Source organism: Nycticebus coucang, chromosome 21 (genome assembly GCF_027406575.1).
Source record: "Nycticebus coucang isolate mNycCou1 chromosome 21, mNycCou1.pri, whole genome shotgun sequence".
Lineage (NCBI taxonomy): Eukaryota > Metazoa > Chordata > Mammalia > Primates > Lorisidae > Nycticebus > Nycticebus coucang.
The window spans coordinates 35,393,693-35,421,573 of NC_069800.1; the positions used below are offsets into that span (position 1 = coordinate 35,393,693).

The following is a 27,881-nucleotide window of genomic DNA, read 5'->3' on the forward strand; positions in this document are numbered from 1 at the left end:
TAGCAACCTCCAGCTCTTGGGCTTAGGCAATTCTCTTACATCAGCCTCCCAAGTAGCTGGGACTATAGGCACCCACCACAAGCTATTTTTTGTTGCAGTTTGGCCAGGGCCAGGTTCAAACCTGCCATCTAGGTATATGGGGCCAGCACCCTATTCACTGAGCCACAGGTGCTGCCCAGGTCCTATCAATTCTATCTCTAAAAAAGATCTTCAATTAGTCTCCTCTCCATCGCCACTGCTACTGTCATGAATCCAGCCATATTCTGTTCCAACCTGGATCAATGCAGCAAGCTCTCTCACTACTCTCCCTTCCATCTTTCCTACCTCCAGTCTACCCACAAACCTTAAATGATGTGCCTAGAACCCAGGACTCTGAGGATGTGAAAACTCCAAATGAAAGCTATAAGAACTATATAATCTGTATGAGGTAGAAAGGAACAATTCTCCCTACTGACAATTTGTTGTTGTGCCCTTCCAGACAACTTTCTGTGCACATGCAAATTATATGCACATTTAAGTCTTCTTTTTTTTTGGAGACAGTCTCACTTCGTTGCCCAGGCTAGAGTGCTGTGGCATCAGGCTAGCTCACAGCAAACTCAAACTCCTGGATTCAAGTAATCCTCCTGCTTCAGCCTCACAAGTAGCTGGGACAGGTGGCTGCCACAACACCTGGCTAATTTTTTTTCTTGGCCCCTATATAAATTAGAAGATAAAAGTAAGAAAAGCATATTACCATTTACTCAAAAGGAAGATTTGGTCACTCCACTTTTCCTTTAAAAAAAAAAAAAAATCAAGCAGCTCAGTGTCTGTGGCTCAATCGGCTAAGGCGCCAGCCACATACACCTGAGCTGGCGGGTTCGAATCCAGCCCGGGCCTGCCAAACAACAATTACCAAAAATTAGCAGGCGTTGTGGAGTGTGCCTGTAGCCAGCTGCAACCAAAAAATAGCTGGGCGTTGTGTCAAGCGCCTGTAGTCCCAGCTACTTGGGAGGCTTGAGCCTAGGAGTTGGAGGTTGCTGTGAGCTGTGATGCTACAGCACTCTACCCAGGGCAAAAGCTTGAGGCTCTGCTCAAAAGAAAAAAAAGAAAAAACCAAGCAGAAATTTATTTATTTATTTATTTATTTATTTATTATTTTTTTTTTTTGTAGAGACAGAGTCTCACTTTACGGCCCTCGGTAGAGTGCCGTGGCATCACACAGCTCACAGCAACCTCCAACTCCTGGGCTTAAGCGATTCTCTTGCCTCAGCCTCCCAAGTAGCTGGGACTACAGGCGCCCGCCACAACGCCCGGCTATTTCTTTGGTTGCAGTTTGGCCGGGGCCGGGTTTGAACACACCACCCTCGGTATATGGGGCCGGCGCCCTACTCACTGAGCCACAGGCGCCGCCCAGAAATTTATTTATTAATGCAACCAAAAATTAGCCAGGCGTTGTGGCAGGTGCCTGTAGCCCCAGCTACTTGGGAGGCAGAAGCAAGAGAATCGTTCTGAGCCCAGGAGCTGGAGGTTGCTGTGAGCTGTGATGCTACAGCACTCTACCCAGGGTGACAGCTTGAGGCTCTGCCTCAAAAAAAAAAAAAAATCAAGCTTCACAGATAACAAAGCTTAGCGATTAACCTCAAGTCACTTCCTCCCTCCCAAGAGGTAACTACCATCCTGAAGTTGGTATCATTCCCAAGCATTTTTACATGCCTTTTTTTTTTCTTTTTTTTAGACAGGGTCTGCGCTGTGTTGCCGAGGCTGGTCCGGTACTCTTGACCTCTAAAGATCCTCCCCTGCCTCTCTGCCTTCCAAAATTGTCTCGTGAACCACTCTGTTCAGCCAACATTTCAGTAAAAATCAAGTCCTCCAGGTGAAGAGGCCAGGGCGGGACCCGAATGGTGGGCGGAGTCTAACGGGGGGGAGCAAGGGAAAGAGCCGTAGGTCGGTGGGCGGGGCCTAGGCGCTCTGGGGCCTCTGGTGGAGACCGTGTTTCTACTGGGAGGCCGTCGTCATGGTGGCGCTCTTGGTATACTTAGCGGCAGCGGCTCTGCTTGTGTGCTTTATCTTCTTCCTAACTCGCAACCGGAGCCGGGAGGCAGAAGGTAGGAGATGCTGCCGCGGCGGGTCTCGTGGGGGCAGATCTCCGGCCTTCTAAGCCTTTGCAGGCCGGCCTGCAGCGGCTCATGCGCATGCGCTGGCATGCCTAGCCGGGCTGAAGATCTTGGCACACGTCAGCCAGGACTTGCGCGTGTGCGTACGTGCGTGCGCTGAGGGACTGCTGGATATTCTACAGTACTAGAACTCTGTCTGGGAACCGTGTAGCAGCCCACCCTCACGTTTCTCTGGGCCCCAGACGAGATCCTTGCTCCATTTCGCTCTTCACCTTTTGGCCCTCCACACTTGCAGACACAAAGGGGTCAGTCCCTGGTGGACTTCCTCATGATCTGGGCCTGGCTCCAGACTGGGTGCCAGGAGGCGGGCATCCGAGTTTTTTCTGCTTGCCTATGAGGTGGAGGAAGGTGAAGGAGGCTCCAGGAAACCCTCTGAAGTGCTGTCCCTCCAGCCCCGCCCCCTCACCTCCCTGGCCCAAGGAGAGCACCCAGGTTGCCTTGGCCTCCCTTCCACCCTGTTCTGTACCGTGATCATCAGCCATATGATCACGTATGTGTCTCTCCCCCTCCCTAGGCCCACAAGCTATGTCAGGGCACATGCATTGTCCAAGAGCAGGGGAGAAAGAAGCTAAGGTAAGGCAGAAAGCCAACAAATCTTCATAGGAGGAGAGACTTAGCTTCTATCTTAGAGTGTACTCTGGTTGAGGCGCCAGATGAAACCAGGGCAGGTGGTGTTAGGCAAGAAATAAACATAGTCCTGTGGTGGGCATTGGATGAGATCTGGACATGTCAGGATGGGAGCCTCCTGAGAGGCCACCTGGAAAGGTACGGCCTTGGGAGAGAACAGAAAGTATCAACACAGGTGGGGGTGAGCTTGCTGTATAGGATTAAGGTGTGGGCCTTGTTGGGTAGCGCCTGTGGCTCAAAGGAGTAGGGCGCTGGCCCCTTATGCCGGAGGTCGTGGGTTCAAACCCAGCCCCGGCCAAAAACTGCAAAAAACAAAAAACAAACAAGGTGTGGGCCTTGTTGAAAAGGCCTTACCAGTCAAACTGAGAAGTTGGGGCTTTACTGTGGGCAGAAGGAGCCTGAAGGAGGCTGAGCAGAGGAGAGCGAGGCTTCCAGGCTACTGCACCCCCTGCCATTTGGCGGACTGGGCTGCCTGGGTGACACAGTTCTCTTCCTTACAGCTGGCCAAGAGCCACTGCGTAATGAGGAAGAGCCAGTAGTAGCAGGCCGGGTGGCCCAGCCTCGGCCCCTGGAGCCTGAAGAGCAGAGAGCTGGAGGCAGGGCTCGGCACCGGAGGGACCTAGGCAGCCGCCTACAGGCCCAGCGGCGAGCCCAGCGAGTGGCCTGGGCAGAAGCAGATGAGAATGAGGATGAAGCTGTCATCCCAGGTGAGAGGGCCCCAGGTTCATTGGGAAGGAGGCTGAATTGGAGGATAGGGTGAGGGGGTCCCCAAAGCTAAGCGAAGGAATAGGGTGTGAAGCTTCAGTGTGAGAGGGACATATGGGAGCCACAGGTAGAGTGAAGGGAGACTTGGGACCTGGCCTTTGGTTCTGGGGACAACAGCACTGGGTCTTGACCCCAATTCCACTGGGCCAACCTCCTCTTTCTTCATTTTGGCTATCACTATTCAAGTAAGAGGGCTGATTGAAGCAGAATATTCCTCAGTCCACTCCTTACATTCCAGTATCTTTTCTGGTATGCACAAATTCATTCCCTGAGGACCTTGCCCTACGACAGAGTACCTGGCCAAGAGCTTCTGCAGTTCCTGGAGTGGGGTCACCTGTAACCCCAGGAGAATGGTTTGGGGATAGAGACATTCTGTTGATACAGAGGTCTCCATATCCCTGGTTCTGGGAGACCAACAGTGCCCTCAGGACTTGGGGGAAAAGTCTTTATATTGGATGGCTGACTTGAGCCCAAGGAGATCTGGGCCTTTCCCAGAAACTGGGGGCTTTTTCTTTGTACCCTTGCAGATTAGCTCCTTGGCTCAAAAAGAGGCCCTGTGTTGTGTCATCCCTCCTGTCTCAGATTTAGGTTTAGACACTGTTTTTGCTCAGGTATCAGTAGGTCTTTAACTTTCATCCAGCCTTGGGGTAGTCCTGCAGTTGGGGTTGTCTTTTTGGCCTGGCTCTGGTGGGACAAAGGGATAATTCTGGCCAAGGGCTAAAGACAGAACTCTCAGCACTTCTGAGCAAGGAGGATTTCATATTTGATGCTGGATTAAATTCCCCCATGGAGTCATCCTTTTGACTCCAGGTTTGGTACAGAGACAGAAAAGAGAGAACTTTGTAAGCCCAGACAGTCTTGCCTGGTATGGAACCTGGTATCTCCCTCTTTTTTTTTTTTTAGAGACAGAGTCTCACTTTACGGCCCTTGGTAGAGTGCCATGGCATCACACAGCTCACAGCAACCTCCAACTCCTGGGCTTAAGAGGTTCTCTTGCCTCAGCCTACCGAGTAGCTGGGACTATAGGCGCCTGCCACAACGCCCGGCTATTTTTTGGTTGCAGTTTGGCCGGGGCCGGGTTTGAACCCGCCACCCTTGGTATATGGGGCTGGCGCCCTACTCACTGAGCCACAGGCGCCGCCCCCTCTTTTTTTTTTTTTAGAGACAGAGTCTCACTTTACGGCCCTTGGTAGAGTGCCATGGCATCACACAGCTCACAGCAACCTCCAACTCCTGGGCTTAAGAGGTTCTCTTGCCTCAGCCTACCGAGTAGCTGGGACTATAGGCGCCTGCCACAACGCCCGGCTATTTTTTGGTTGCAGTTTGGCCGGGGCCGGGTTTGAACCCGCCACCCTTGGTATATGGGGCTGGCGCCTTACCGACTGAGCCACAGGCGCCGCCCCCTCTTTTTTTTTTTTCTTTTTGAGACAGAGCCTCAAGCTGTCGCCCTGGGTAGAGTGCTGTGGCATCACAGCTCACAGCAACCTCCAACTCCTGGGCTCAAGCAAGTCTCCTGTCTTTGCCTCCCAAGTAGCTGGGACTACAGGCGCCCGCCACAATGCCCGGCTATTTTTTGGTTGCAGCCGTCATTGTTTGGCAGGCCCAGGCTAGATTCGAACCCGCCAGCTCAGGTGTATGTGTCTGGCACCTTAGCCACTTAAGTCACAGGTGCCAAGCCTGGTATCTCCCTCTTTATGGCTTTGCAGTATCTAAACTTCTCTTCTGTTTTCTTGCTCCATGGTCCCCTCACTTCTCTCCCACCCCTAACACAAGTACACTAACATACACATGCACACGACACACATGTGCAATCATGGCAGATGCCTGTGGAGGACAGACCTGGGCTAGTGACATTTGCAGGTGAGTAGAAGTTGAAGGGGATTGATAAGGGTAGATCTATCATCATAGTCCTCGCTGGCTGGGACCTTTTTTTTCTTTTGAGACAGTCTCACTTTGTTGCCCTTGGTAGAGTGCCCTGGCATGATAGCTCACAGCAACCTCAAACTCTTGAGTTCAAGTGATCCTTTTGCTTTAGTCTCCCAAGTAGCTGGGACTACAGGTGCCCACTACAACGCTCTGCTATTTTTTTTTTTTGTAGAGACAGAGTCTCACTTTATGGCCCTCGGTAGAGTGCCGTGGCCTCACACAGCTCACAGCAATCTCCAACTCCTGGGCTTAAGCGATTCTCTTGCCTCAGCCTCCCGAGCAGCTGGGACTACAGGCGCCCGCCACAACGCCTGGCTATTTTTTGGTTGCAGTTTGGTCGGGGCTGGGCTTGAACCCGCCACCTTCGGTATATGGGGCCGGCGCCTTACGGACTGAGCCACAGGCGCCGCCACGCTCTGCTATTTTTAGAGAGTAGGTCTTACTCTTCCTTAGGCTGGTCTTGAATTCAGCCTCAGCCTCGCAAAGTGCTAAAATTACAGGCTTGAGCCACCACGCTTGCCTTTTAAACTGTTTTTGACTATACCCAGCCCAGGAGGAAGAAGACATGGAAAAGCCAGTAGAAACTCACCTGTCAGGGAAAATTGGAGCCAAGAAACTACGGAAGCTGGAGGAGAAACAAGCACGAAAAGCCCAGCGTGAGGCAAGCAAGAGGGATGGGGTGCAGTTCTGGGAAGTGGGAAAGAGCCTGTTTTCCCTGTTCACTGAGGCAGACTCCCTAAGTAGCAAACACCAGCTCCTTGCCCTTTGGGCTAGTGTTTGCTGCTTGCCTGGCTGTTTCCTGCAGCTGTTTTCCTGGCCTGTGTCCTGGCCCAGGCATTTCCTTCCCTTGCCTGTCTGGGAAGGCACCCTCTAGTAGGGTATGGGGAATGTGCCCCTGTGAAGACCTCTCTTTAGGCAGAGGAAGCTGAACGTGAGGAACGGAAACGCCTGGAGTCCCAGCGTGAAGCAGAGTGGAAAAAGGAGGAGGAGCGGCTTCGCCTGGAAGAGGAGCAGAAGGTGAGACCAGCCTTTAACTCTGACCTCTAACTCCTGACCAAGCAATCGTGCTTTTTGTGCAGTTCCCCAACACCTCCAACCTACAGGTGGGCCACGGACCTGGCACAAGGGCAGGTCCAGGTTTATTTGGTTGCTGGACATAGCCTTTAGACATGGCCTGTGAAAGCTACTGCTGAAAAGTGGAGCCAGAGATGGGGATTTCTGTGTATGTGACTATTGCATGTGCCTGGGACATGTGAAGGACACTGATATGGTCAGGGTGGCTGGGCACAGTGAGCCAGAGGGCAGAGATGTGAGGGGGCTCTGATCCTGAAGGCCTTGAGTCTGTTAAAGGTCATTGTAAGAGATGGTAGATCTGCTGAGTGCCTGACATAGGGGAGGTGCTCAGGGAATGGGGGTCATTGCACTAAAGGTGGTTGACAGATGTTTGTTGGCCAGATGCTTCCTCTGTTCTGAGAACTGGGTTCCCAAGAAAGGGAACAGCACAAAGATGTAGGGTATGCAGGGTAAGGGCTAGGGCTTCCCCAGCTGGGAAGACCTATAACTTCTGACTGTCCTGTTGTCCCAGAACCTTGGATGGTGGGAAGCCTGCCTGTGGACCCAGGATGGCGGGAAGCCTGCCTGTGAGTGCTGTAGAGATGGGGCAGAGCACAGTGGCAAGGGGGCATTCACAGGGATTTTTTACTTTTCTGAATATGAATCTCACCTAATGTACTTTAAATATCCTGGCTCTTCTTCCCTGTGTCTGGTTTCCTGTATCCTTAACATCTTCCCTTACTGAAGTACATTGCTCACAACTGACTTGTTATCATTAACTAAACTCTACATGTTATTCAGATTTTCCTGGTTTTTCCTTAGTATCCTTGTTTTTTTCTAGGGTCCTGTTCAGGATGCTATGTTATATTTAGTTGTCATGTCTCCTGAGGCTCCTCTGGGTCATGACAGTTTCTTAGGCTTTCCTTTTTTTTTTTTTATTTTGCTTTCAATTTCAGCTGGCTTTTACTCTTCTCAGTTTGAAGTTTTTTTTAATTTTTTTTCCTTTCTTCCTTTAGTGATTCTCATGCCCTTTGCCTCCCAAGTAATTGGGATTATAGGCACCCGCCACAATGCCCGGCTTTTTTTTTTTTTTTTTTTTTTTGTAAAGACGGGGTTTCACTCTGGCTCACTCCTGCTCATGCTGGTCTTGAACCTCTGAGCTCAGGAAATCCACCTTCCACGGCGTCCCACAGCACTGGGACTTCAGGCGTGAGCTACCACACCTGGCCAGCTTTCCTGTTTTTTGTTGAAACTGATAGGTTTGAGGAGTCCTAGGCAAGTAGTTTGTATAATGTCCCCCATTTTGAATTTGCCAGACATTTTTCTCTTGGTTAGACTGGAGTTATGCATTTGAGGGAAGAAGATGACCAGTGAAGTTTCATCTTCAACACAGCATACCAGGGGTCCACATTATCCACTTGACTTATCACTAATGATGTTAACCTTGGTCACTTGGCTGTAACTGCATTTACAGATTTCTCCACTGTAATGCCAGATTTCTCCACTGTAATTTCTCCACTGTTTTCTTCTCACTTTCCCATATTTTTTTGGAAACAGTCACTGCACAGCCTCACTCTGCTGTCTCACTCTGTTGCCCAGGCTAGTGGAGTGGCATCAGCCTACCTCATAGCGCCCTCAAACTCCTGGGCTCAGCCTTCTGAGTAGCTGGGACTATAGGCATGCCACAATTCCTGGCTAATTTTTCTAATTTTTGTAGAGACAGGGTTTCACTTTTGCTCAGGCTGGTCTCAAAACTCCTGACCTCAAATAGTCCTCTCACCTCAGCCTCCCAGAGCTTCATGTTTTTTTTTTTTTTTGTAGAGACAGAGTCTCACTGTACCGCCCTCGGGTAGAGTGCCGTGGCGTCACACGGCTCACAGCAACCTCTAGCTCTTGGGCTTCAGCGATTCTCTTGCCTCAGCCTCCCGAGCAGCTGGGACTACAGGCGCCCTCCACAACGCCCGGCTACTTCTTGGCTGCAGTTTGGCCGGGGCCGGGTCTGAACCCATCACCGTCGGCATATGGGGCCGGCGCCCTACCCACTGAGCCACAGGCGCCGCCCAGAGCTTCATGTTTTAAAAAAGACTTTTCTGAGTGCTCTGAAAAATGGGTTGGGTTGAGACAGGCTATTGTATTAGGTGGTGGTGGAGCAACATGGAAAGACCAAGGAGCTTTCTGGAAGTTAGAGAAAGAAGTAATCAATGGGACCTATTTCTGACCAGGGCCATTGACCAGATGGCTATGTGATTCACCAAGCCAGGGACCCAGGAAGAGGACCAGACATGGGGGAGTAGATCACAGGGTCTGTCTGGTGCCTGTGAGTTGGCCCAGTAAGTGTGTTACATGGGCAGTCCTGTGTTTGGGAGAAGAGATTTGGGTGGGATACAACTGTGGCAGTCACTGGCAAGGAAAACGTTGTTGATGCTATGGGCATGGGTGAGGTGGCCCTGAAAGAGAGGAGGAGAGAGAAGGGACAGGCTGAATGATGAAGAAGGCAGGAAGAACAGCCCAGGGAGCAGGAGAAAATCCAGGAGAGGCTGGGGCCTGAAGCTAAGGCAGGAAAGGATGGTCAGTTGTGTCCAGCACCTCTGAGAGGACAGGGATGGTTATGAGGCCTGAAGGTTGTCCTTTGAATCTGCTGAGCAGAGGGTGTGAGTGAGACTATGGCAGGAGTTGTTTTAGTGGAGCTGGGTACATGGAAGCCAGATTGGAGGGGGCTGGGTAGGTGAATTGTATGTTTGTTCATGAAGTTTGGATGTGACAGGGTAGGAGGAGTGGGAGGGGTGATTGGAGGGCATGGTGGCATGGGGTCATGACGGGGTTTTCAGGAGATTTTACTAAGTAGATCTGAGCACAGACGGCAGGGGGAGAGGCTGAGCAGCATTTATCTGGGTGGTGATGGAGCTGAAGACAAGAGGGGCCTCTGCCAATTGTGCACCTGGGGTAGGAGGATGAGGTCTTTAAGGAGCTCTGTCCCTGAGAAAGGGCTGGGCTGTAGGCCCTACAAGGACAGCAGTAACCAGAACATTTGTATCTAATTCCCATCTCTTTCTTCCTCTGTGTCCACAGGAGGAGGCAGAGAGGAAGGCCCGGGAGGAGCAAGCACAGCGGGAGCATGAGGAATACCTGAAACTGAAGGAGGCCTTCGTGGTAGAGGAGGAGGGCGTGGGTGAGACCATGACTGAGGAGCAGGTGGGTCTGCCACCCCTAGGAAGCCGCCCTGTGCTTCGGAGCCACCCACCCCATCCCAGATACCCCTAGCAGACCAGTGAGAGGTGGGTGGGTGCTAGTACCAGCAGACTTTAGTGGCCAGAGAGATTTTGTCCTCGGCAGAGGATGGTGCCCCAAAACCCTGACTCTGGGAGGCTCTGTTGCTCATGTAGGCAGGTGGGCAGGTGGCACGTGCAAGTGGTTGGGTGGGCACACAGACAGGTGGCCCTTAGGTGGGCAGCTGGTACACACAGCCAGGTGGATAGGCAGAGAGCCCTACAACCCCTGCCAGGGGGACATGCATCCTAATTTCTCTGCTCCTCTAGTCCCACAGCTTCCTGGCAGAGTTCATCAACTACATCAAGGTAAGAAGCTGCAGAACAGAGCATAGTGTCAGCTCCCTGCCTCGTGTGCGTTCGTGTCACCTCTTCCTCAGGGCCTAGGGATCAGACCCTAGCGGGGGCTGCAGGTAATTCACTTGAACCCATGCTGGAGCAGGCAAGGGAACTCAGAGGGGCTGAACTGCTGCCGTCTTGGCCAGGAGATCCCCTCCTCTGACCACGAAGGTGGAGAAGGACTTGGGTCTCTGTGGGAGGCTCCAACCTTTAATCATTTCCTCACACTCTGAGCTTGACAGTTTCCCTACTCTTCAGACCCCACGCTCAGTGAGTCACTGTGTTTCCAAGTCTCTTCATGTGTGTTTTCTGTCAGTTCTAAGGCTCCACTGAGTTGAAGCAAGCGTCCTCTGCCATGTGCTCCTGACTGGGACTTTGGGTCTTCCATGGGAACAGCATGGTGTTTGCTTTGGAATCTAGGATGGGGCTGCAGTATGTCCCCTTCCATCTGCAGGCATTGTACAGGCTGGCCCACACTGCTCTGGTTGCATAAGCATGTCCTGCTTTGGTTTGCTGCTAAGCAACTTCTCTCCCACGAAGGATGTGGTGAGGGGAGAGGTTTTCAAGTGCAGCTCAGAGGTGCAGAGGCGGCTGAGGGAAGGAGTGCAGAGGGAGCGGGGGTGGCGGTGGGGGTGCTGCTAGGGGCTGGCAAGGAGTCAGGGCTTGCATAATCCTCTACCTCTTCCAAAAGAGAATAGGGTTTAGATGCATCCCAGCAGTGAGGGGCTAGGCTCACAGTCCTGGGACGTAGCAATTCTTAAAAGGAAGAGGGAAAAACATGGACAGCTCTCAGAGGGTCCTGTCCATGCAGGTTGTAAGTATTTCTCTCTGATGGAGCCCTTTCTCCACTCTGGCACACTTGACCAGGAAGTGCAGCCCTGGCAGGATTGCTTTCTGTCTGCTTTCTGCTGTTTTTTGGAACTTGCTGTCCCCACCTACTCAGTAGACAGCAACATGGTCCTGAAGTCCGTCTCCAGGAAGCCTTCCCAGGTGGATTTAGAGGCAAGGGTCACCTTCAGTGTCCCTGTGTTCTATGCAGAAAGTGGTGTAAAGTTTCCCAGTTCTAGGCCTTTCAGTGGTTCCCTGGAGGTACCATTTTCTGGGAGTTCTTTAAACTCTTTGGAGCTTAGAAGATTTTCTTTTTTTTGTTTTTTTTTTTTTTTGTAGAGACAGAGTCTCACTTTATGGCCCTTGGTAAAGTGCTATGGCATCACAGCTCACAGCAACCTCCAGCTCCTGGGCTTAAGCGATTCTCTTGCCTCAGCCTCCCGAGTAGCTGGGACTACAGGCGCCTGCCACAACGCCCAGCTATTTTTTAGTTGCAGTTCAGCCAGGGCCAGGTTTGAACCTGCCACCCTCGGTATATGGGGCCGGCGCCTTACCGATTGAGCCACAGCGCCGCCCTGGAGCTTAGAAGATTTTCTATGGCTCGGCACCCGTGGTTCAAGTGGCTAAAGCTCATACATGTGAGCTGGCGGGTTTGAATCCAGCCCGGGCTCGCCAAACAACAATGGTTGCAACCAAAAAAAATAGCCGGGCGTTGTGGCAGGCGTCTGTGGTCCCAGCTACTTGGGAGGCTGAGGCAAGAAAATTGCTTAAGCCCAGGAGTTGGAGGTTGGTATGAGTGGTGATGTTATGGCACTCTATCCAGGGCCACGGCTTGAGGCTCTGTCTCAAAAAAAAAAAAAAAAAAAAAAGTTTTTCCAGCCTGTGCTGGCTGATTGTTCCAGAGCTGCTGTCTTGCAGGGAGAAGGACTCCTGAAATTCAATCCACCCATCATCTTCCTCACTCTATTTTTTTCTTTTCTTATTTTATTTATTTATTTATTTGAGACAGAGTCTTATTCTGATACCCTTGGTAGAGTGTCATGGTGTCATAGCTCACAGCAACCTCAAACTCTTGGGTTCAAGCGATTCTCTTATCTCAGCCTCCCTAGTAGCTATGACTACAGGCTTCTGCCACAACTTTTTGCTATTTTAGTAGAGACAGGGTCTCTCACTCTTGCTCTGGCTGGTTTCAAACTCCTGAGCTCAAACAATCCACCCACCTAGGCCTCCCAGAGTGCTAGGATGACAGGCGTGAGCCACTGTGCCTGGCCCATCTTCACTCTAAAGTAGTGGTTCTCAACCTTCCTAATGTCGTGACCCTTTAATATAGTTCCTCATGTTGTGGTGACCCCCAACCATAAAATTATTTTCATTACTAATTCATGAAAATAATTTTATGGTTGGGGGTCACCACAACATGAAGAGCTGTATTAAACGATCGCGGCATTAGGAAGGTTGAGAACCATTGCTCTAAAGGGATGGGGCTTTTGATTCAAGATTTCAGAACTGGAGGAACATTTGTGCACCCAGTGTAGTTTATGTGAGGTATGGGAATAGCTTGATCTTGTCAGTCCATTCTTCTGTCTGACCGTGGCTGAACTGAAACCATCTTCCTGCCTTAGCTTCCCAAGTAGCTGGGACAATAGGTGAGTACCAGCATGCCCAGCTTGTTTGTTTTTTCAAACACGCTTTTGGTCCCAGCAGCACCTCGTGCCAGGTCCTCAAGGGACTACCTGAGGTGACTTTGTGTTCCTGCTCTAGGCTGTTCTGAGAGCCCTGTGCCTGTTCCATGGGGGTTTTTTTGTTGTTATTGTTGCTGTTCTAAGACAAAGTCTTACTCTGTTGCCCCAGGTTAGAGTGTTGTGGCGTCAGCCTAGCTCTTGGCAACCTCAAACTCTTGGGTTCAAGTGATCCTAATATCTTAGCCACCTGAGTAGTTGGGACTATAGGCATCTGCCATGATACCCAGCTAATTTTTTTTTTTTTATTTTTAATTTCAGCTTGCTTGTTCATTCTTCTTCGTTTGAAGTACTCTTTCTTTTTTGTTCATTTTCTTCTTCCTCTGGCGGTGCTCTTTCCCATTGCCTCCCCAGTAGCTGAGATTACAGACGCCCACCACCATGTCTGGCTGTTTTTGATGTTAGTAGAGACGGGGTCTTACTCTGGCTCACTGCTGTTCATACTGGTCTCGAACCTCTGAGCTCAGGCAATCCACCCGCCTTGGCCTCCCACAGTGCTGGGACTACAGGCTTGAGCCACCACGCCCGGCCTTTTTTTTTTTTTCAATTTTTAATAGAGATGGGATCTTGTTCTTGCTCAGGTTGACCTTGAACTCCTGAGCTCAAGCAACCCACCCATCTCAGTCTTCCAGAGTGCTAGGATTATAGGCATGAGCTACCATGCCCAGCCATCATTCCTTGTTTTGTAGATAAAGGCCAGCTGGCCAGGTCCCCTTGTACTTGCCCACCCCCGGCCAACTGCCTCTCACTTGCCTCCCTACTTGCACATACAGTTTGGCATTTCAAACAAGTCACATGCCATCTGCAGCCCAGGAGGTGTCACCATGTCAGTCTTCTCTCAGCTCATTTGTTGTGGAGGATTCACAGAAATGCAAAAGACTGCCTTTTCATGTGCTGTCTGGGTAGGGAGTGAAGGCAGATGCCTGCGCAGACCCAGCCACAGACCCTTGGCTGCACCCTGGGATCTAAATTTCTACAGGAGGTGTGAGGGCAGCTTGTGGAGCGTGAAACACAGCTGTGATGGAAAGCACTTCGCAGTGTTAGTGACAGTCATCTTAAGGGTGGGCTTAATGTCTCAGACAGCGGGAAGAGAATGGGTGAAAAGAAGTGTGGGCACATTGGGTCTATAGGCACCAAGCTGGGAAGGTAGCAAGGGAGTGGGTCTTCCTGCCTCTCCAGAGAGCCCCTGGCTTGTGGAGCCCTTTACTCACTCCTTGTCCATGTACTCACCTATCTCACAGCCAGCCCTTAACCTCGTTTTTCGTGTGTCCCCCACACCTCAGTACCTTGTCCTGGTCCTCAGCAAATGTGTGTCCTGGTGACAGTTTTTAAAAATAGCTTTTGGTGACTGGCACCCCCTCCCTCCCTGTCTGTGGTGCCTCCCTTGCCAACTTGTCCATGTTATTGAAAAGACATGGCTGGGGCCAGGCACAAGGGCTCACGCCTGTAATCCCAGCACTCTGGGAGGCTAAGGTGGGCAGATGGCCTGAGCTCAGGAATTCGAGACCAGCCTGAGCAAGCAAGAGTGAGACCCCATCTCTAAAAAATAGCCGGGCATTGTGGTGGGCACCTGTAGTCCCAGCTACTTTGGAGGCTGAGGCAAGAGGATCCCTTAAGCCCAAGAGTTTAAGGTTGCTTTTAGCTATGACACCAGGGCACTCAACCCCAGGGCGACTGAGACTCTGTCTCCAAAAAAAGAAAAAGAAAAAATGGCTGGATGCAGAGGATGGTAGCAGGGATGAGAGAGTTTATCAATGTGTGTGCCTCTGTTATGGGTGGTTATGGGAGTGTGTGTTTCTGTGTGTGTTGGGGAACAAGGCTTACCCCCAGAAATGTGCACAATGTTTATCCAGCCACTCAGAACAGATCAGAGTATAAAACCATGCTGAGAGGAATTTGCCCAAGCTCATCCTCAGCCTCTCTTCCCTTCTGTTTCTCTCCTTGTAGCAGTCCAAGGTTGTGCTCTTGGAAGATCTGGCTTCCCAGGTGGGCCTGCGGACTCAGGTAAGCCCTAGAAGATGGCCTGCTATGTGGAGTGTGGCCAAGGGATCTGTGTGGCTAGGAGAGGGGGCGTGCCTTAAAGATAGAGTCTTGATGCAGCTCCACCCTGCCCCCAACCAAGAGTGAGTAGTGTGTGGGAATCTCTTGGCAACCTAGGAATCCTGCTTTTTTACTAGGAAGAACAGGAAAGAAAGAAAAACAAAAGTCCAAACCCCATCAGTCTACCAGTCCGTGTTACCATAGTAGTCCAAATCCAGTTACCTCAACAACTCTTGCAAACAAACTGCACCAACCTATGTGGCCAAGCATCTCCATGCTGCCCTCCTAACTGGAAGAGAGCCTTTATTGCTCAGGACCAGACCCCCTTCCCAGGGTCCCACCAAAGAAGCACAGAATCACACTGAAAGGCAGTGTGAGAGGGAGAGGAGGAGCTTGTGCTCTAGGGGGAGGGAGGTTGCAGGTGTTTTTTCTAGTGACAACAGTGCCTATCCCTGCTCTGATAATTGTTTGTCTCATAGGATACCATAAACCGCATCCAGGACCTGTTGGCTGAAGGGACTTTAACAGGTGAGAGGATGCCCTGGCCTTGGGGACTATCTGGTCACAGGGGGGCTGCAGGAACGTATTGCAGCGGTAGGATGACCATCCCTGGTTGGGGTAAGGGGTATGCAACAAAGGGCATTGAGCAGTTGGATGCAATTATAAGGAGGGCGTGCTGAGGCCTTGAAGATAGATGTCTGTGGTAGAGGAGGACAGGCAGGGATGCCTGATTTGAATCTCCCAGCCTGAATTGGATGCAGCCAGGAAAGGCCAGGCAGGCAGAAGACTTGGAGGGCTCTGTACTAGTCATGAAGGAGTAAGTGGGCATTCTCAGGCCAGGCAGGGAGGGCCCAGAGGGACCCAGCCTTACAACCTATATGTCCCCACAGGTGTGATTGATGACCGGGGCAAGTTCATCTACATAACACCAGAGGAACTGGCTGCTGTGGCCAACTTCATCCGACAGCGGGGCCGTGTGACCATTGCCGAGCTTGCCCAGGCCAGCAACTCCCTCATCGCCTGGGGCCGGGAGTCCCCTACTCAGGCCCCAGCCTGACCCCAGCCTGACCCCAGCCTTTCCCTCTTGGACTTAGAGCTTCTTTGGCCCTCCTGGCCATGCATCTTCATCCCTGCCCACGTCCTGGGGCAGTGATGGAGTGTGGCCAGGCAGGTATAGATTAAAGGCCTGTGAGCACTGTTGAGCTTGGTGTGGCTTGGTGTGGCAGAAGGCCTGACATCCCAGATGAGCAGGTGAAATTGAGGCCTGTGAATATATCTGAGAGGTAGGGTGGATCCCTTGGAAGCTGGTAGAAGTCTTATTCTTATCATGGATTCATTCATTCAAAAACAAACCCCTATTGCATACTTGCTGTGTTCCTTTCTGCCCTGCAAGCCCAGCCTCCAAGGCATAGTCGAATTCTTTGTCTTCCCCACTCCACCTCAGAGCAAATGTGGGGAAACCTCTTAGGCCATGTCTCTCATAAATGGGGAGGGCGGTCTCATGGTTTTATACAGATTCAGGAGCCCTAAGTGGGGCTGAGAGCTCCAAGGAGGAGAGTTAATGAGATTTGCCAAGGGTAGAGACCTACGGAGCATCAGTCTTTGAGAGGATGGGCAGGGAGGGCAGTAAAGAAGAGAGGATGGGACAGCCACTTGCGGGGCAAGTGGGAGGAAGGGGAGGACCTGCTTGAGCTAGATGTGAATGTGCGATGGAGGTGGAGGGACATTGCTCATACAGTAAATCACATGAATTCAGCTCTACATTCTTGACATAAAGTTTAAATCATGTGGGTGATTCCACCCACTGGTGGATGTGAGGACCATATGCTCAGGAGTGGGTGGGATAGGAGATGTGTGTCTCCTGTAGGGTCAGTCATTCTGGTTCCTGTGGGCTGTTCATGGTGTGAGCATCCTACTGTGAGGGTAAGGCACATGTTTCAATGCTTTTTTATGGGAGATGGCCTCTAAACATAAACCACCTACTTTCTCTGGTGCCTGGTGGAAGAGGCAGCTTTCTGTTCCAGCCCAGGAGGAAGGTGTCTCCATGGATGGTGATGGAGACATGGTATGTCAGGCTCCAGGGCGGAGCCTTCCAGAGTTGTTGTCAAGGGTGCTTTTGACTCACTTGCAGCCTTAAGAGTTTACCTAAGGAGCCTTAAGTGTTTACCTAAGGCTGTAGAACCTAAATTTCAAGATGCAACTCTGGGCTCAGCGCCCATAGCTCAGTGGTTAGGGCACCAGCCACATACACTGGGGCTGGTAGGTTCGAACCGCGCCTGGGTCTGCTAAACAGCAATGACAACTACAACAACACCACCACCAAAAACTAGCTAGGCATTATGATGGGCTCCTGTAGTCCCCACTACTTGGGAGGCGAGGCAAAAGAATCTCTTACGTCCAAGAATTTGAGGTTGCTGTGAGGTGTGATGCCATGGCACTCTACCAAGGGCGACATAATGAAACTCTTATCTCAAAAAAAAAAAAAAGTGACTCTGGTACTTTCATCAGCAATAGGTACCTCCACATGTGGAGTTACGTGGAGCTGTGAAGGGCCACATGCGTTGTGTGGAAAGCTATTTCAAGGCCGTAGTCCAGTAGGAGAGGAAAGAAGCAGGCAGATAACTACAGTCTGAGGTAGACACATAAAATTGCAAGGGGAAAAGAAGTGATGGTTTGCAGTTAGATCAGTGGTTCATTAGAACCACCTGGGGAGTTTTTTCAATAGTCATTTGCCAGCCAGGCTGCACCCAGGACCAGTTAAATCAGAATCTCTGAGGATGGGATCAGGAAAGCATCAGTAGGAGATGCCAGTGTGCAGTCAAGGTTGAGAGCTATCAGGAACAGGTGAGGTGGGCTGGAGAGGCAGGTAGTAAAGTTGCATGTAATTAGAATCCCCAGGGGAAGAGGCCTTTTACAGAGCAAGGCATTAGCTCCAGGGCTTTCTGATCTTTCTCCCAGCCATCCAGATAGCAAGATGGCTAAGGCAGCCCCAGTGCCAGCATCCCATCCTCAGGATGGTGCCCAGACCAGAAGTGGGGAAAAAGCATATCCCTTCCTTGCATCCAGGAGGCGGCCTCTGATTTTTTTTTTTTTTTTTTAGGAGTTTTGGCCGGGGCTGGGTTTGAACCCACCACCCCCAGTATATGGGGCTGGCGCCCTACTCCTTGAGCCACAGGTGCCACCCTCTTGATGTCCTATAAGCTTAGTGTGAAGGAAAAAACCTACAATCCTTTGAGCATTATTTAATGTTTAATCTAGTAATGTAATAATTATCAATTTTCAATTTTTTGGAATAGTTCATTAAACAGATAGTAAACAATGAACATTTTCCTAAACATATACAAACTGTTTACATAACTAATAACTAAGGCATGGTGGTACATGCCTGTAGTCTCAGCTATTCAGGAGGCTGAGGCAGGAGGGCTTGGGGTTGTGGTGAGCTGTGATTGTGCCACTATACTACAGCCTGGGTGATAGATCAAGACTCCATCTTTAAAAAAATAAATGAATAAAAATAAATGAAAACTTACAGGTTTAACAACTTATAATTTTTCTTTTATTTATTTATTTTTATTGTTGGGAATTGAGGGTACAAGAAACCAGGTTACACTGATTAACAGCTTATAATTTTTCAAACACTTAAGCATTAACTGTTAAATATTTCCAATCATTTAGTTAAAATCCCCCAATTTAATGTATGAAATTATTTAAATGCTTTTGCAATTGAAGATGTAGACCAGACACACCTACTATTATAATGATTACATTATTGATCTGTTTGTGTGACACAAACTGATTTTGAATACTTCAGTACTCCGGATGTATATTTGCCTATGCATCAGCTTTACTTTAATTTTCATTCCTTTCTGAGGGTACAGTTTTCACTCACCCTGGAGCACCAGGGTTACTGTGTCAGGTGGCTGAGGATGTAGATAATGTCTGTTGGATGATGATTCAGAAGTAAGGAGCCAAGACTTCACAGGGATCCTACCTGAGTCCTTTACTCTTTGGACAGTCCCTGTTTCAGACTTAGATTTTGGAACTTCTAACTATTGGCTTCATCCAATTGAATTAGTTTTAATTATGTAACTCCCAAGCAGTGCTTGTCTTGGGTGCCTTTTCTTCATCCCCCAATCCAGCAGAGGTCTATTTTGATATGATTTGTTCACAGTAGAGACCAACAACTTCTCTTTTTTATGGATCTTTAAGGCCTATCACTGACAAGCCCTATGACTGGGCTTGACTGGCCATATTATAATATACAATTTGTCTTTTCCAAAATGATATTTACAAGGTTGCCCATGAGTTATGAATTATTGGTACTGGGTAGTAGGTACGTGCATCTGTCTTCCTACATGTTTAAAATTCCCTATAACGAAACATTTAAAATTAAATGAATCCAGCTCGGCACCTGTGGCTTAAGTGGCTAAAGTGCCAGCCACGTACACCTGAGCTGGTGGGTTCAAATCCAGCCGGGGATTTGACAATGACGGCTACAACTAAAAAAAAAAACAGCCAGGCATTCTGGCAGGTACCTATAGTCCCAGCTACTTGGGAAGCGGAGACAGGAGAATCGCTTGAGCCCAGGAGTTGGAGATTGCTGTGAGCTGTGATGCCATGGCACTCTACCCAGGGTGACAGTTTGAGGCTCTGTCTCAAAAAAAAAAAAAAACACAAATGAATCCTAGATGGTCTTGTGTTTGCCTGATACTAAACCTCAGAAGAGGGGCTAAAAAGCTGGGCTATGTGAAGCCAGCAGTAGTCACTCCATTCACATAGCAATTGAGGTAGCCTCTATCTCTAGGCTGCCACAGTGTCACGGTGCAGAATGCATGTTGGATAACAATTTATGGTGAACCTACTGAGTATAAGGTATGATGCCAAGCACCCCAGGGGCATGTAGGGAGTAAAACATGGCCCCATCCACAAGTAGGAATGGTTGCAGCCCTATTAATAAAGCAAGGAGAGGGCGGCACCTGTGGCTCAGTCGGTAAGGCGCCAGCCCCATATACTGAGGGTGGCGGGTTCAAACCCGGCCCCGGCCAAACTGCAACCAAAAAATAGCCGGGCGTTGTGGCAGGCGCCTGTAGTCCCAGCTACTCAGGAGGCTGAGGCAAGAGAATCGCTTAAGCCCAGGAGTTGGAGGTTGCTGTGAGCTGTGTGATGCCACGGCACTCTACCGAGGGCCATAAAGTGAGACTCTGTCTCTACAAAAAAAAAAAAATAATAAAGCAAGGAGGGAAATCAGTTACCCAGCTAGCAAGTACATGGCCAGGACAGGTGCACAGATTGGAGTGGAGAATGTAAGGGCCTGTGGTTACTTGACAGGTCGTGGAGTGTTGGATGGACAAAGGGGTAAGGCCAAGGCAAATGAGAGACAGGTGGGAAGGGAGGTTGGGACCCAGCTGGGAAGAGCCAAGCCCAGATTTGTGTTACATTTGGTGAACCAGGCTGGAGGAGGGATAGAATGCTTAATTAGTGTTTTGAATCTAACTCTTTTTTTTTTTTTTTTATAGAGACAGAGTCTCCCTTTATGGCCCTCGGTAGAGTGCCATGGCATCACACAGCTCACAGCAACCTCCAACTCCTGGGCTTAAGCGATTCTCTTGCCTCAGCCTCCCAGGCATCTGGGACTACAGGCACCCGCCACAACACCTGGCTATTTTTTGGTTGCAGTTTGGCCGAGGCCGGGTTTGAACCCGCTACCCTCGGTATATGGCTCTCCCTACTCAGAGAGCCACAGGCACCACCCCTACATACTTTTTGTTGGTTAAAAGATTATCTCTTATCTGATTATTCATTACACCAAAATGGATAAGGGAACCTTATAAGAGAACCCATCAAATACCCCAAAACCAATGCTATAACATAACCTTACTTAAATCTAACCTTTTGCATACAGCCTGCTAGATTTACTGTGATTGGTTTTAGTCATTTTAAGTTTTTTTATATGATTTTACAATTTAACTTAACATTTCTAACACATGATACAAAAACACATCAGTAATAAGAATAAAACTAACCAGGCATGGTGGTTCATGCCTGTACTCCTAGCACTGTGGGAGGCCGAGGCAGGTGGATCTACTGAGCTCAGGAGTTTGAGACCAGCCTGAGCAAGAGTGAGACCCCAGCCAGGCATTGTTGGACATCTGTGGTCTCAGCTACTTGGAGGCAAGAGGATGGCTTGAGCCCAAGAGTTTGAGGTTGCTGTGAGCTACGACACCATGGCACTCTACCCAGGGTGACAAAATGAGACTCTTTCCAAAAAAGGAAAAGAATAAAACAGAAAGCTATTTTTTTTTTTTTTTGGCCGGGGCTGGGTTTGAACCCGTCACCTCTGGCATATGAGGCCAGCGCCCTAACCCTTTGAGCCACAGGCGCCACCCAAAACAGAAAGCTATTAATGTTCTATTTTAGAACTGAGTAAATGAGATTTTTTTTTTTTTTTGGTAGAGATAGAGTTTCACTTTATTGCCCTCAGTAGAGTGCCGTGGTGTCACACTGCTCACAGCAACCTCCAACTCCTGGGCTTAGGCGATTCTCTTGACTCAGCCTCCCAAGTAGCTGGGACTACAGGCGCCCGCCACAACACCTGGCTATTTTTTTGTTGCAGTTTGGCCGGGCTGGGTTTGAACCCGCCACCCTTGGCATATGGGGCCGGAGCCCTACTCACTGAGCCACAGGTGCCGCCCGTAAATGAGATTTTTTTTTTCTCTGTTGCTTTAAAAGATTTTTGGCTGGCAGGTGTAGTGACTCATGCCTGTAATCCCAGCACTCTGTGAGGCTGAGGCAGGTACCTGAGATTGGAGCCTGAGCTAACAGTGAGACCCTGTCTCTACTAAAATATAAAAATTAGGTGGAGGGCAGTGCCTGTAGCTCAGTGAGTAGGGCGCTGGCCCCATATCCCAAGGGTGGCAGGTTCAAACCCGGCCTCGGCCAAATTGCAACAAAAAAGCCAGACGTGGTGGATGCCTGTAGTCCCAGTTACTTGGGAGGCTGAGGCAAGAGAATCACCTAAGCCCAAGAGCTGGAGGTTGCTGTGAGCTGTGATGCCATAGCACTCTACTGAGAGCAACAAAGTGAGACTGTCTCTAAAAAAAAAAAAAAAAAAAAAAAATTACCTGGGAGTTGGCTCGGCACCTATAGCTCAGTGACTAGGGTGCCGGCCACTTACATCAGAGCTGGTGGGTTTGAACCCAGCCCAGGGCCTGCCAAACAACAATGACAACTACAACAAAAAAATAGCCGGGCGTTGTGGCAGGTGCCTGTAGTCCCAGCTACTTGGGAGGCTAAGGCAAGAGAATTGCTTAAGCCCAAGAGTTGGAGGTTTCCATGAGCTGTGATGCCATGGCACTCTACTGAGGGTGACAAAGTGAGACTGTGTCTCAAAAAAAAAAAAAAAATTAGCTGGGAGTTGTGGCAGATGCCTTTAGTCCCAGCCACTTGGGAGGGAGGCTGAGGCAGGAGATCCCTTGCACCCAGGAGTTGGAGGTTGCTGTGAGCTAGGCTGAGGCTGTGGCACTGTAGCCTCTAGCCTGGGCAACAGGGTAAGATTCTGACCACCCACCCCCCCAAAAAGACTTTCCTTTATTTCTCAACAATGAGGTAAGTCAAATCACTGTTTTTGAGCTAAAGAAGTTACTGTGTAGTTTGCATAACAGTATAGTTGTGTGGGTACATGCTTGATGTCTGATTTGGCAGTTGTCTTGATGTCTTTTTAATATTGCCTCATATCAAAATAGACTGGAATAACAAATATGAATGTCATAGATGTGAACGTATGGAACATAATTACCAGGAAATTCTCATTTCTACATCTCAGTTACTGTGCCTGTTGGGTGTTAGGAGAGGAAGAATTGGTAAATAGCAAGTAGAGAACCTGAGGGCAGGTAATAGTTTTATTAAGCCACCACCATATTTGTATATAATGATAATGTAAACAAATTTATAAAGAAGATGACTTTGGCTGGACAGATTTACCCCAGTTTTTGTTTTTGTTTTGAGACAGAATTTTATTCTGTCATCCTGGAGTTGAGTGCTGTGGTATCCTCAAACTCTTGGGCTCAAGTGATCGTCTTGCCTCAGCTTCCAAAGTGGCTGGGACTACAGGCGCCTGCCACAACACCCAGCTAGTTTTTTGGGGTTTTTTTGTCTTTTTCTTTTATTTTTTCCCCAGAAAGATGGGGTCTCACTCTTGCTCAGACTCATCTCAGAATTCCTGAGCTCAAGCGATCCACCCACTTTGGCCTCCCAGAGTGCTAGGTTTACATGTGTGAGCCATCACACCCCGCCTACAGTAGATTTTACAAAAATTATATCTGGTAACATTTTTGGTGTCTGCATGTTTCCATAAGATTTATTAATGATTTGGGCATGGCCACAATTTCCATGATACAATAATTTATTATTCTGCTTGGGGCTTTAAGAAGGACTCACATGGCAGTCCATAGTTCAATGGGTAGGGTGCTGGCTACATACACCAAGGCTGGACTTTCTGGAGATTCTTAGTTTCTAGAGGCCGCCCACATTTCTTAGCTAGTAGTCCTTTCCTCTCCGACCATTCTTACATAGGCATGTTTCCCTCTCTTTTGCCCTCCTCTTTGACTTTTAAGAACCTTTGTAATTACATGGGGCCCACCTAGATAATTCAGGCTAATCTTCCTATTTTAAGGTCAGCTGATCAGTACAATGTAAGAGGACAGAACTTTAACAATGTTAATTCATTTTGTAGTGATCGGTTTTATTAAAAACTATAGGCTGGGCACAGTGGCTCATGCCTATAGTCCCAGTGCTTTGAGAGACCAAGGTAGCAGGATTGCTTGAGGCCAGGAGTTCCAGACCAGCCTGGGAAATATAGCAAGACACTGTTTCTAGATAAAAATTTTTAAAAATCAATCAAGTATGGTGGCACTTGCCTGTATTTCCACTGCTAGGGAGGCTGAAGCAGGAGGTTTGTCGCTTAAACCCGGGAGTTCGAGGCTGCAGTGACCTGTGATCAGGCGACCACACTCCAACCTGGGCATCAGAAAGAGGATATTTCTCTAAATTTTAAAAAAAGATAAAAAATGTAATTTTAAGTAGTTTTTCTATTTGGAAGCTTTATTCAGTACAACAAAACAAGGAAATATTGAAAAAGATGAACTTATTTTATTATAGGTATGAATAGAAACCTGCAGATATACACTTGGCATACTCCCTGCCCTCCTTACTTAAATTTTACCTTCTTACTAAGACCTTTCACCTTATCCAGAGTTGGAATCCCCCTAAAAACCCAACTTTTCTCCTTAATACTTGTCATCCTCTGTATATTTTACTTACTTGTCTTATTGGCTTCTCTCACTAGCATGCAAACTCTACTGGGGCAGAGTTTTTTGAGCAAATACTGAATATCTCAATACTGCTATTTCTGTATTGTCAGAGCTTACTCACTGAATATATAAATATTCTTCCAAACAAATGGCTTTTCCTTCTTTTTTTTTTTTTTTTGTGGTTTTTATTCGGGGCTGGGTTTGAACCCACCACTTCCGGCATATGGGACCGGCACCCTACTCCTTGAGCCAAGGCACCGCCCTACCTTTTCCTTCTTAATTTTTTATTTTTACAAAAATAATGTCTACTTATTGTAAAAAGAGCAAAAATTACATGAGTGCCTAGAGCCTTATACTGTATGATTCTCACCATCTCAAGGTAGCCCTTATTAAATTTTTTTTTTTTTTTTTTTTTGTAGAGACAGAGTTTCACTTTATCGCCCACAGTAGAGTGCCATGGCATCACACAGCTCACAGCAACCTCCAACTCCTGGGCTTAGGATTCTCTTGCCTCAGCATCCTGAGTAGCTGGGACTACAGGCACCCACCACAGTGTCCGGCTATTTTTTTGTTGCAGTTTGGCTGGTGCCGGGTTTGAGCCCACTACCTTCGGTATATAGGGCGCGTGCCCTGCCCACTGAGCCACAGGTACCAGAGCTTATTAAATTTTTTTTTTTTTTTTTTTTTGTAGAGACAGAGTCTCACTTTACCGCCCTCGGTAGAGTGCCGTGGCGTCACACAGCTCACAGCAACCCCCAACTCCTGGGCTTAAGTGATTCTCTTGCCTCAGCCTCCCGAGTAGCTGGGACTACAGGCGCCCGCCACAACGCCCGGCTATTTTTTGGTTGCAGTTCGGGCGGGGGGATTTGAACCCGCCACCCTCGGTATGTGGGGCCGGCGCCTTACCGACTGAGGCACAGGCGCCGCCCCAGAGCTTATTAAATTTTATATGTATCTTTCCTAACTTTTCTGTGCATCTATACATCCATATATATATCTATATATTCTTTTTTGTTTGTTTGTTTTGAGACAAAGCCTCAAGCTGTTGCCCTGGGTAGAGTACCGTGGTGCTCACAGCAACCTCCAACTCCTGGGCTCAAGCGATTCTCCTGCCTCTGCCTCCCAAGTAGCTGGGACTACAGGCACCTGCTACAATGCCTGGCTGTTTTTTGGTTGCAGCCATTATTGTTGTTTGGCAGGCCCAGGCTGGATTCGAACCTGTCAGCTCAGGTGTATGTGGCTGGTGCCTTAGCCGCTTGAGCCACAGGCGCTGAACCTATCTATATATTCTCTAAAAAATAGAGAAATTAGAGTATGGTAGGTATGCCTATGTTCTCCCACTGCTTTTTTTCACTTAATATAGTCAGTCATCTTTCTGTGTCAATACCTAGACATCCATGTCATTCTTTTTAATAGCTTACTACTGTTAGGTTGCATTGGATGCCCTGTAATTAATTTGTTCAATCTTCTATTAACAGATGGTTGTATTTTTTTACTTTTACCCTCAATACTTTTATTTATTTATTTATTTATTTGAGACAGAGTCTCAAGCTGTCACCCTGGGTAGAGTGCCATGGTATCACAGCTCACAGCAACCTCAAACTCTTGGTCTTAAGCAATTCTCTTGCCTCAGCCTCCCAAGTATCTAGGACTACAGGCACCTGCCACAACGCCTGGCTATTTTTTTGTTGCACTTGTCATTGTTTAGCTGGCTTAGGCAGGGTTCAAACCTGACACCCTCGGTGTATGTGGCTGGCACCGTAACCACTTTGCTATAGGGGCCAAGCCTACAGTCAGTACTTTAATAATATCTCTGGGTATATCTCATATTACTTGCAATAGTATTTCTTCCTGGAAATGGAATTTCTGGGTCCAAAGGTATACACATTTCACTTTTTATGTGCTACCCCATTATCCTCCCCAAGGGTTATACCAATTTATTCCCACAAAAATGCTGAGTTCCTGTTTCCCTGTAGCTGCAGGAACATAGGATATTAAGTCTTTAAAATTTCTGCTTTAGGCTCAGTGCCTGTGGCTCAAGCGGCTAAGGCACCAGCCACATACACCTGAGCTGGCGGGTTCGAATCCAATCCAGCCTGGGCTGGCCAAACAACCAGCCGGGCGTTGTGGCACTCATCTGTAATCCCAGCTACTTGGGAGGCAGAGGCAGGAGAATCGCTTGAGCCCAGGATTGGAGGTTGCTGTGAGCTGTGATGCTACGGCACTCTAGAGACAGCTTGAGGCTCTGTCTCAAAAAAATGAAAATAAAAATAAAAATAAAAATAAATTTTCTGCTTTAATCTCCTCCATTGGTGAGGGAGGGATTCCCACCCTAGGGTGATGGGAGTGACCAAGCAGGGTATCAGACACTGGATGGGTAAGACTGACAGCAATTTATCAGTTACATATACTCCTGATCCAGGGGAAGACACCACAAGGCATGCAGGTCCAAATGGGAGATGCACTCAGGAATGGAGTGAATATCCAGGGATTATGCGGGGCAGGCTTTGTAGTAGTGAGAGCATGGAGTGCTCCCTGGTTCCTGCAGGGAATGTGATTGGCCTATTTGAATAATTCCACAGGCTGGCAGGGAACCTGAAACCCAATACTGAGAGATAAGCAGGAACTGCACCTGCTTCATTTGATAAGAGGATTGTTTGGCTAGAGGACCTTATCCGCAGGAACAGAGGAGGGCAACTTGTCATTAGACCATTTTACCAGAAGTCAAGGTAACACATGATATTGAATCTTAATTTCTTTTTTTTTTTGTAGAGACAGAGTCTCACTTTATGGCCCTCGGTAGAGTGCTGTGGCATCACACAGCTCACAGCAACCTGCAACTCCTGGGCTTAAGTGATTCTCTTGCCTCAGCCTCCCGAGTAGCTGGGACTACAGGCACCCACTACAACGCCCGGCTATTTTTTGGTTGCAGTTCAGCCGGGGCCGGGTTTGAACCCGCCACCCTCGGTATATGGGGCCGGCGCCTTACTGACTGAGCCACAGGCGCCGCCCTGAATCTTTTTTTTTTTTTTTTTCTTTTGGTTTTTGGCCGGGGCTGGGTTTGAACCCGCCACCTCCGGCATATGGGACAGGCGCCCTACTCACTGAGCCACAGGCGCCACCCCGCCCTGAATCTTAATTTCAAGTATCCAGTTAATTAGGAGGATTCTTTTTGGGTATTGATTTTGGAACAATTTTTTTTTTTTTTTTTTGCGTCTAGTAGATCATTGTTTTTTCTCATTTGAGAAATTTATGGTTTATTAATCCCATATACAATAATATTTAATTTTATTTCCTTGAGTTGTGTTTAGGATTTTTTTCTTATGAATTAATGAATGTGATAGGTTTGCAGTTTTCTTTTTCTTTTTTTTTTCATAGGGGTACTATTTTTTTATTATTAAATCATAGCTGTGTACATTAATGCAATCATGGGGTACAAGGTGCTGGTTTTATATACAATTTGAAATGTTTTTATCAAACTGGTTAACATAGACTTGGCGGCATTTTTTTAGTTAGTGTGTTAAGACATTTACATTCTACACTTAGTAAGTTTCACATGTACCCTTGTAAGATGCACAGTACATGTGGTCCCACCTGCAGTTTTCTTTTAATGCTGTTGTTATCAGGAGTTGAACATAAGGGGAACTGTGGCTTCATAAAATGAAATAGCCATTCTATCTTTTCTGGGGTCTGATACAGATTTTATGGGGTAAGGATTATCTATTCAGTGAAAGTTTGAAAGTTCTTCCATTAAACCATCTGAATCCAGAGCCTTTTTTGGACATTATTTCTTAGATGATATATTTATATATATATATTTTTAGACAGAGTCTAAAG

At 48.4% G+C, this 27,881-nt stretch overlaps 1 protein-coding gene across 1 annotated transcript; it reads left to right on the plus strand.

Moving 5' to 3' along the window:
• The first annotated feature begins 1,926 nt into the window (after positions 1 to 1,926).
• Positions 1,927 to 15,938, plus strand: DDRGK1 (DDRGK domain containing 1). Its single transcript, XM_053574097.1, has 9 exons — positions 1,927 to 2,084; positions 3,281 to 3,487; positions 6,020 to 6,132; positions 6,387 to 6,488; positions 9,594 to 9,716; positions 10,061 to 10,099; positions 14,644 to 14,700; positions 15,216 to 15,264; positions 15,627 to 15,938. Exons 1-9 carry the CDS (start codon positions 1,994 to 1,996, stop codon positions 15,791 to 15,793), a joined length of 948 nt encoding a protein of 315 aa, XP_053430072.1. The 5' UTR covers positions 1,927 to 1,993; the 3' UTR covers positions 15,794 to 15,938.
• Positions 15,939 to 27,881: the final 11,943 nt, after the last annotated feature.

Bases quoted from the DNA above. Each gene is read 5' to 3' on its own strand.
- DDRGK1 (XM_053574097.1), top strand. From the start codon at position 1,994: ATGGTGGCGCTCTTGGTATACTTAGCGGCAGCGGCTCTGCTTGTGTGC. The intron at 2,085-3,280 runs GTAGGAGATGCT...TCTTCCTTACAG, and splicing joins CCGGAGCCGGGAGGCAGAAG to CTGGCCAAGAGCCACTGCGT. The intron at 3,488-6,019 runs GTGAGAGGGCCC...GACTATACCCAG, and splicing joins GGATGAAGCTGTCATCCCAG to CCCAGGAGGAAGAAGACATG.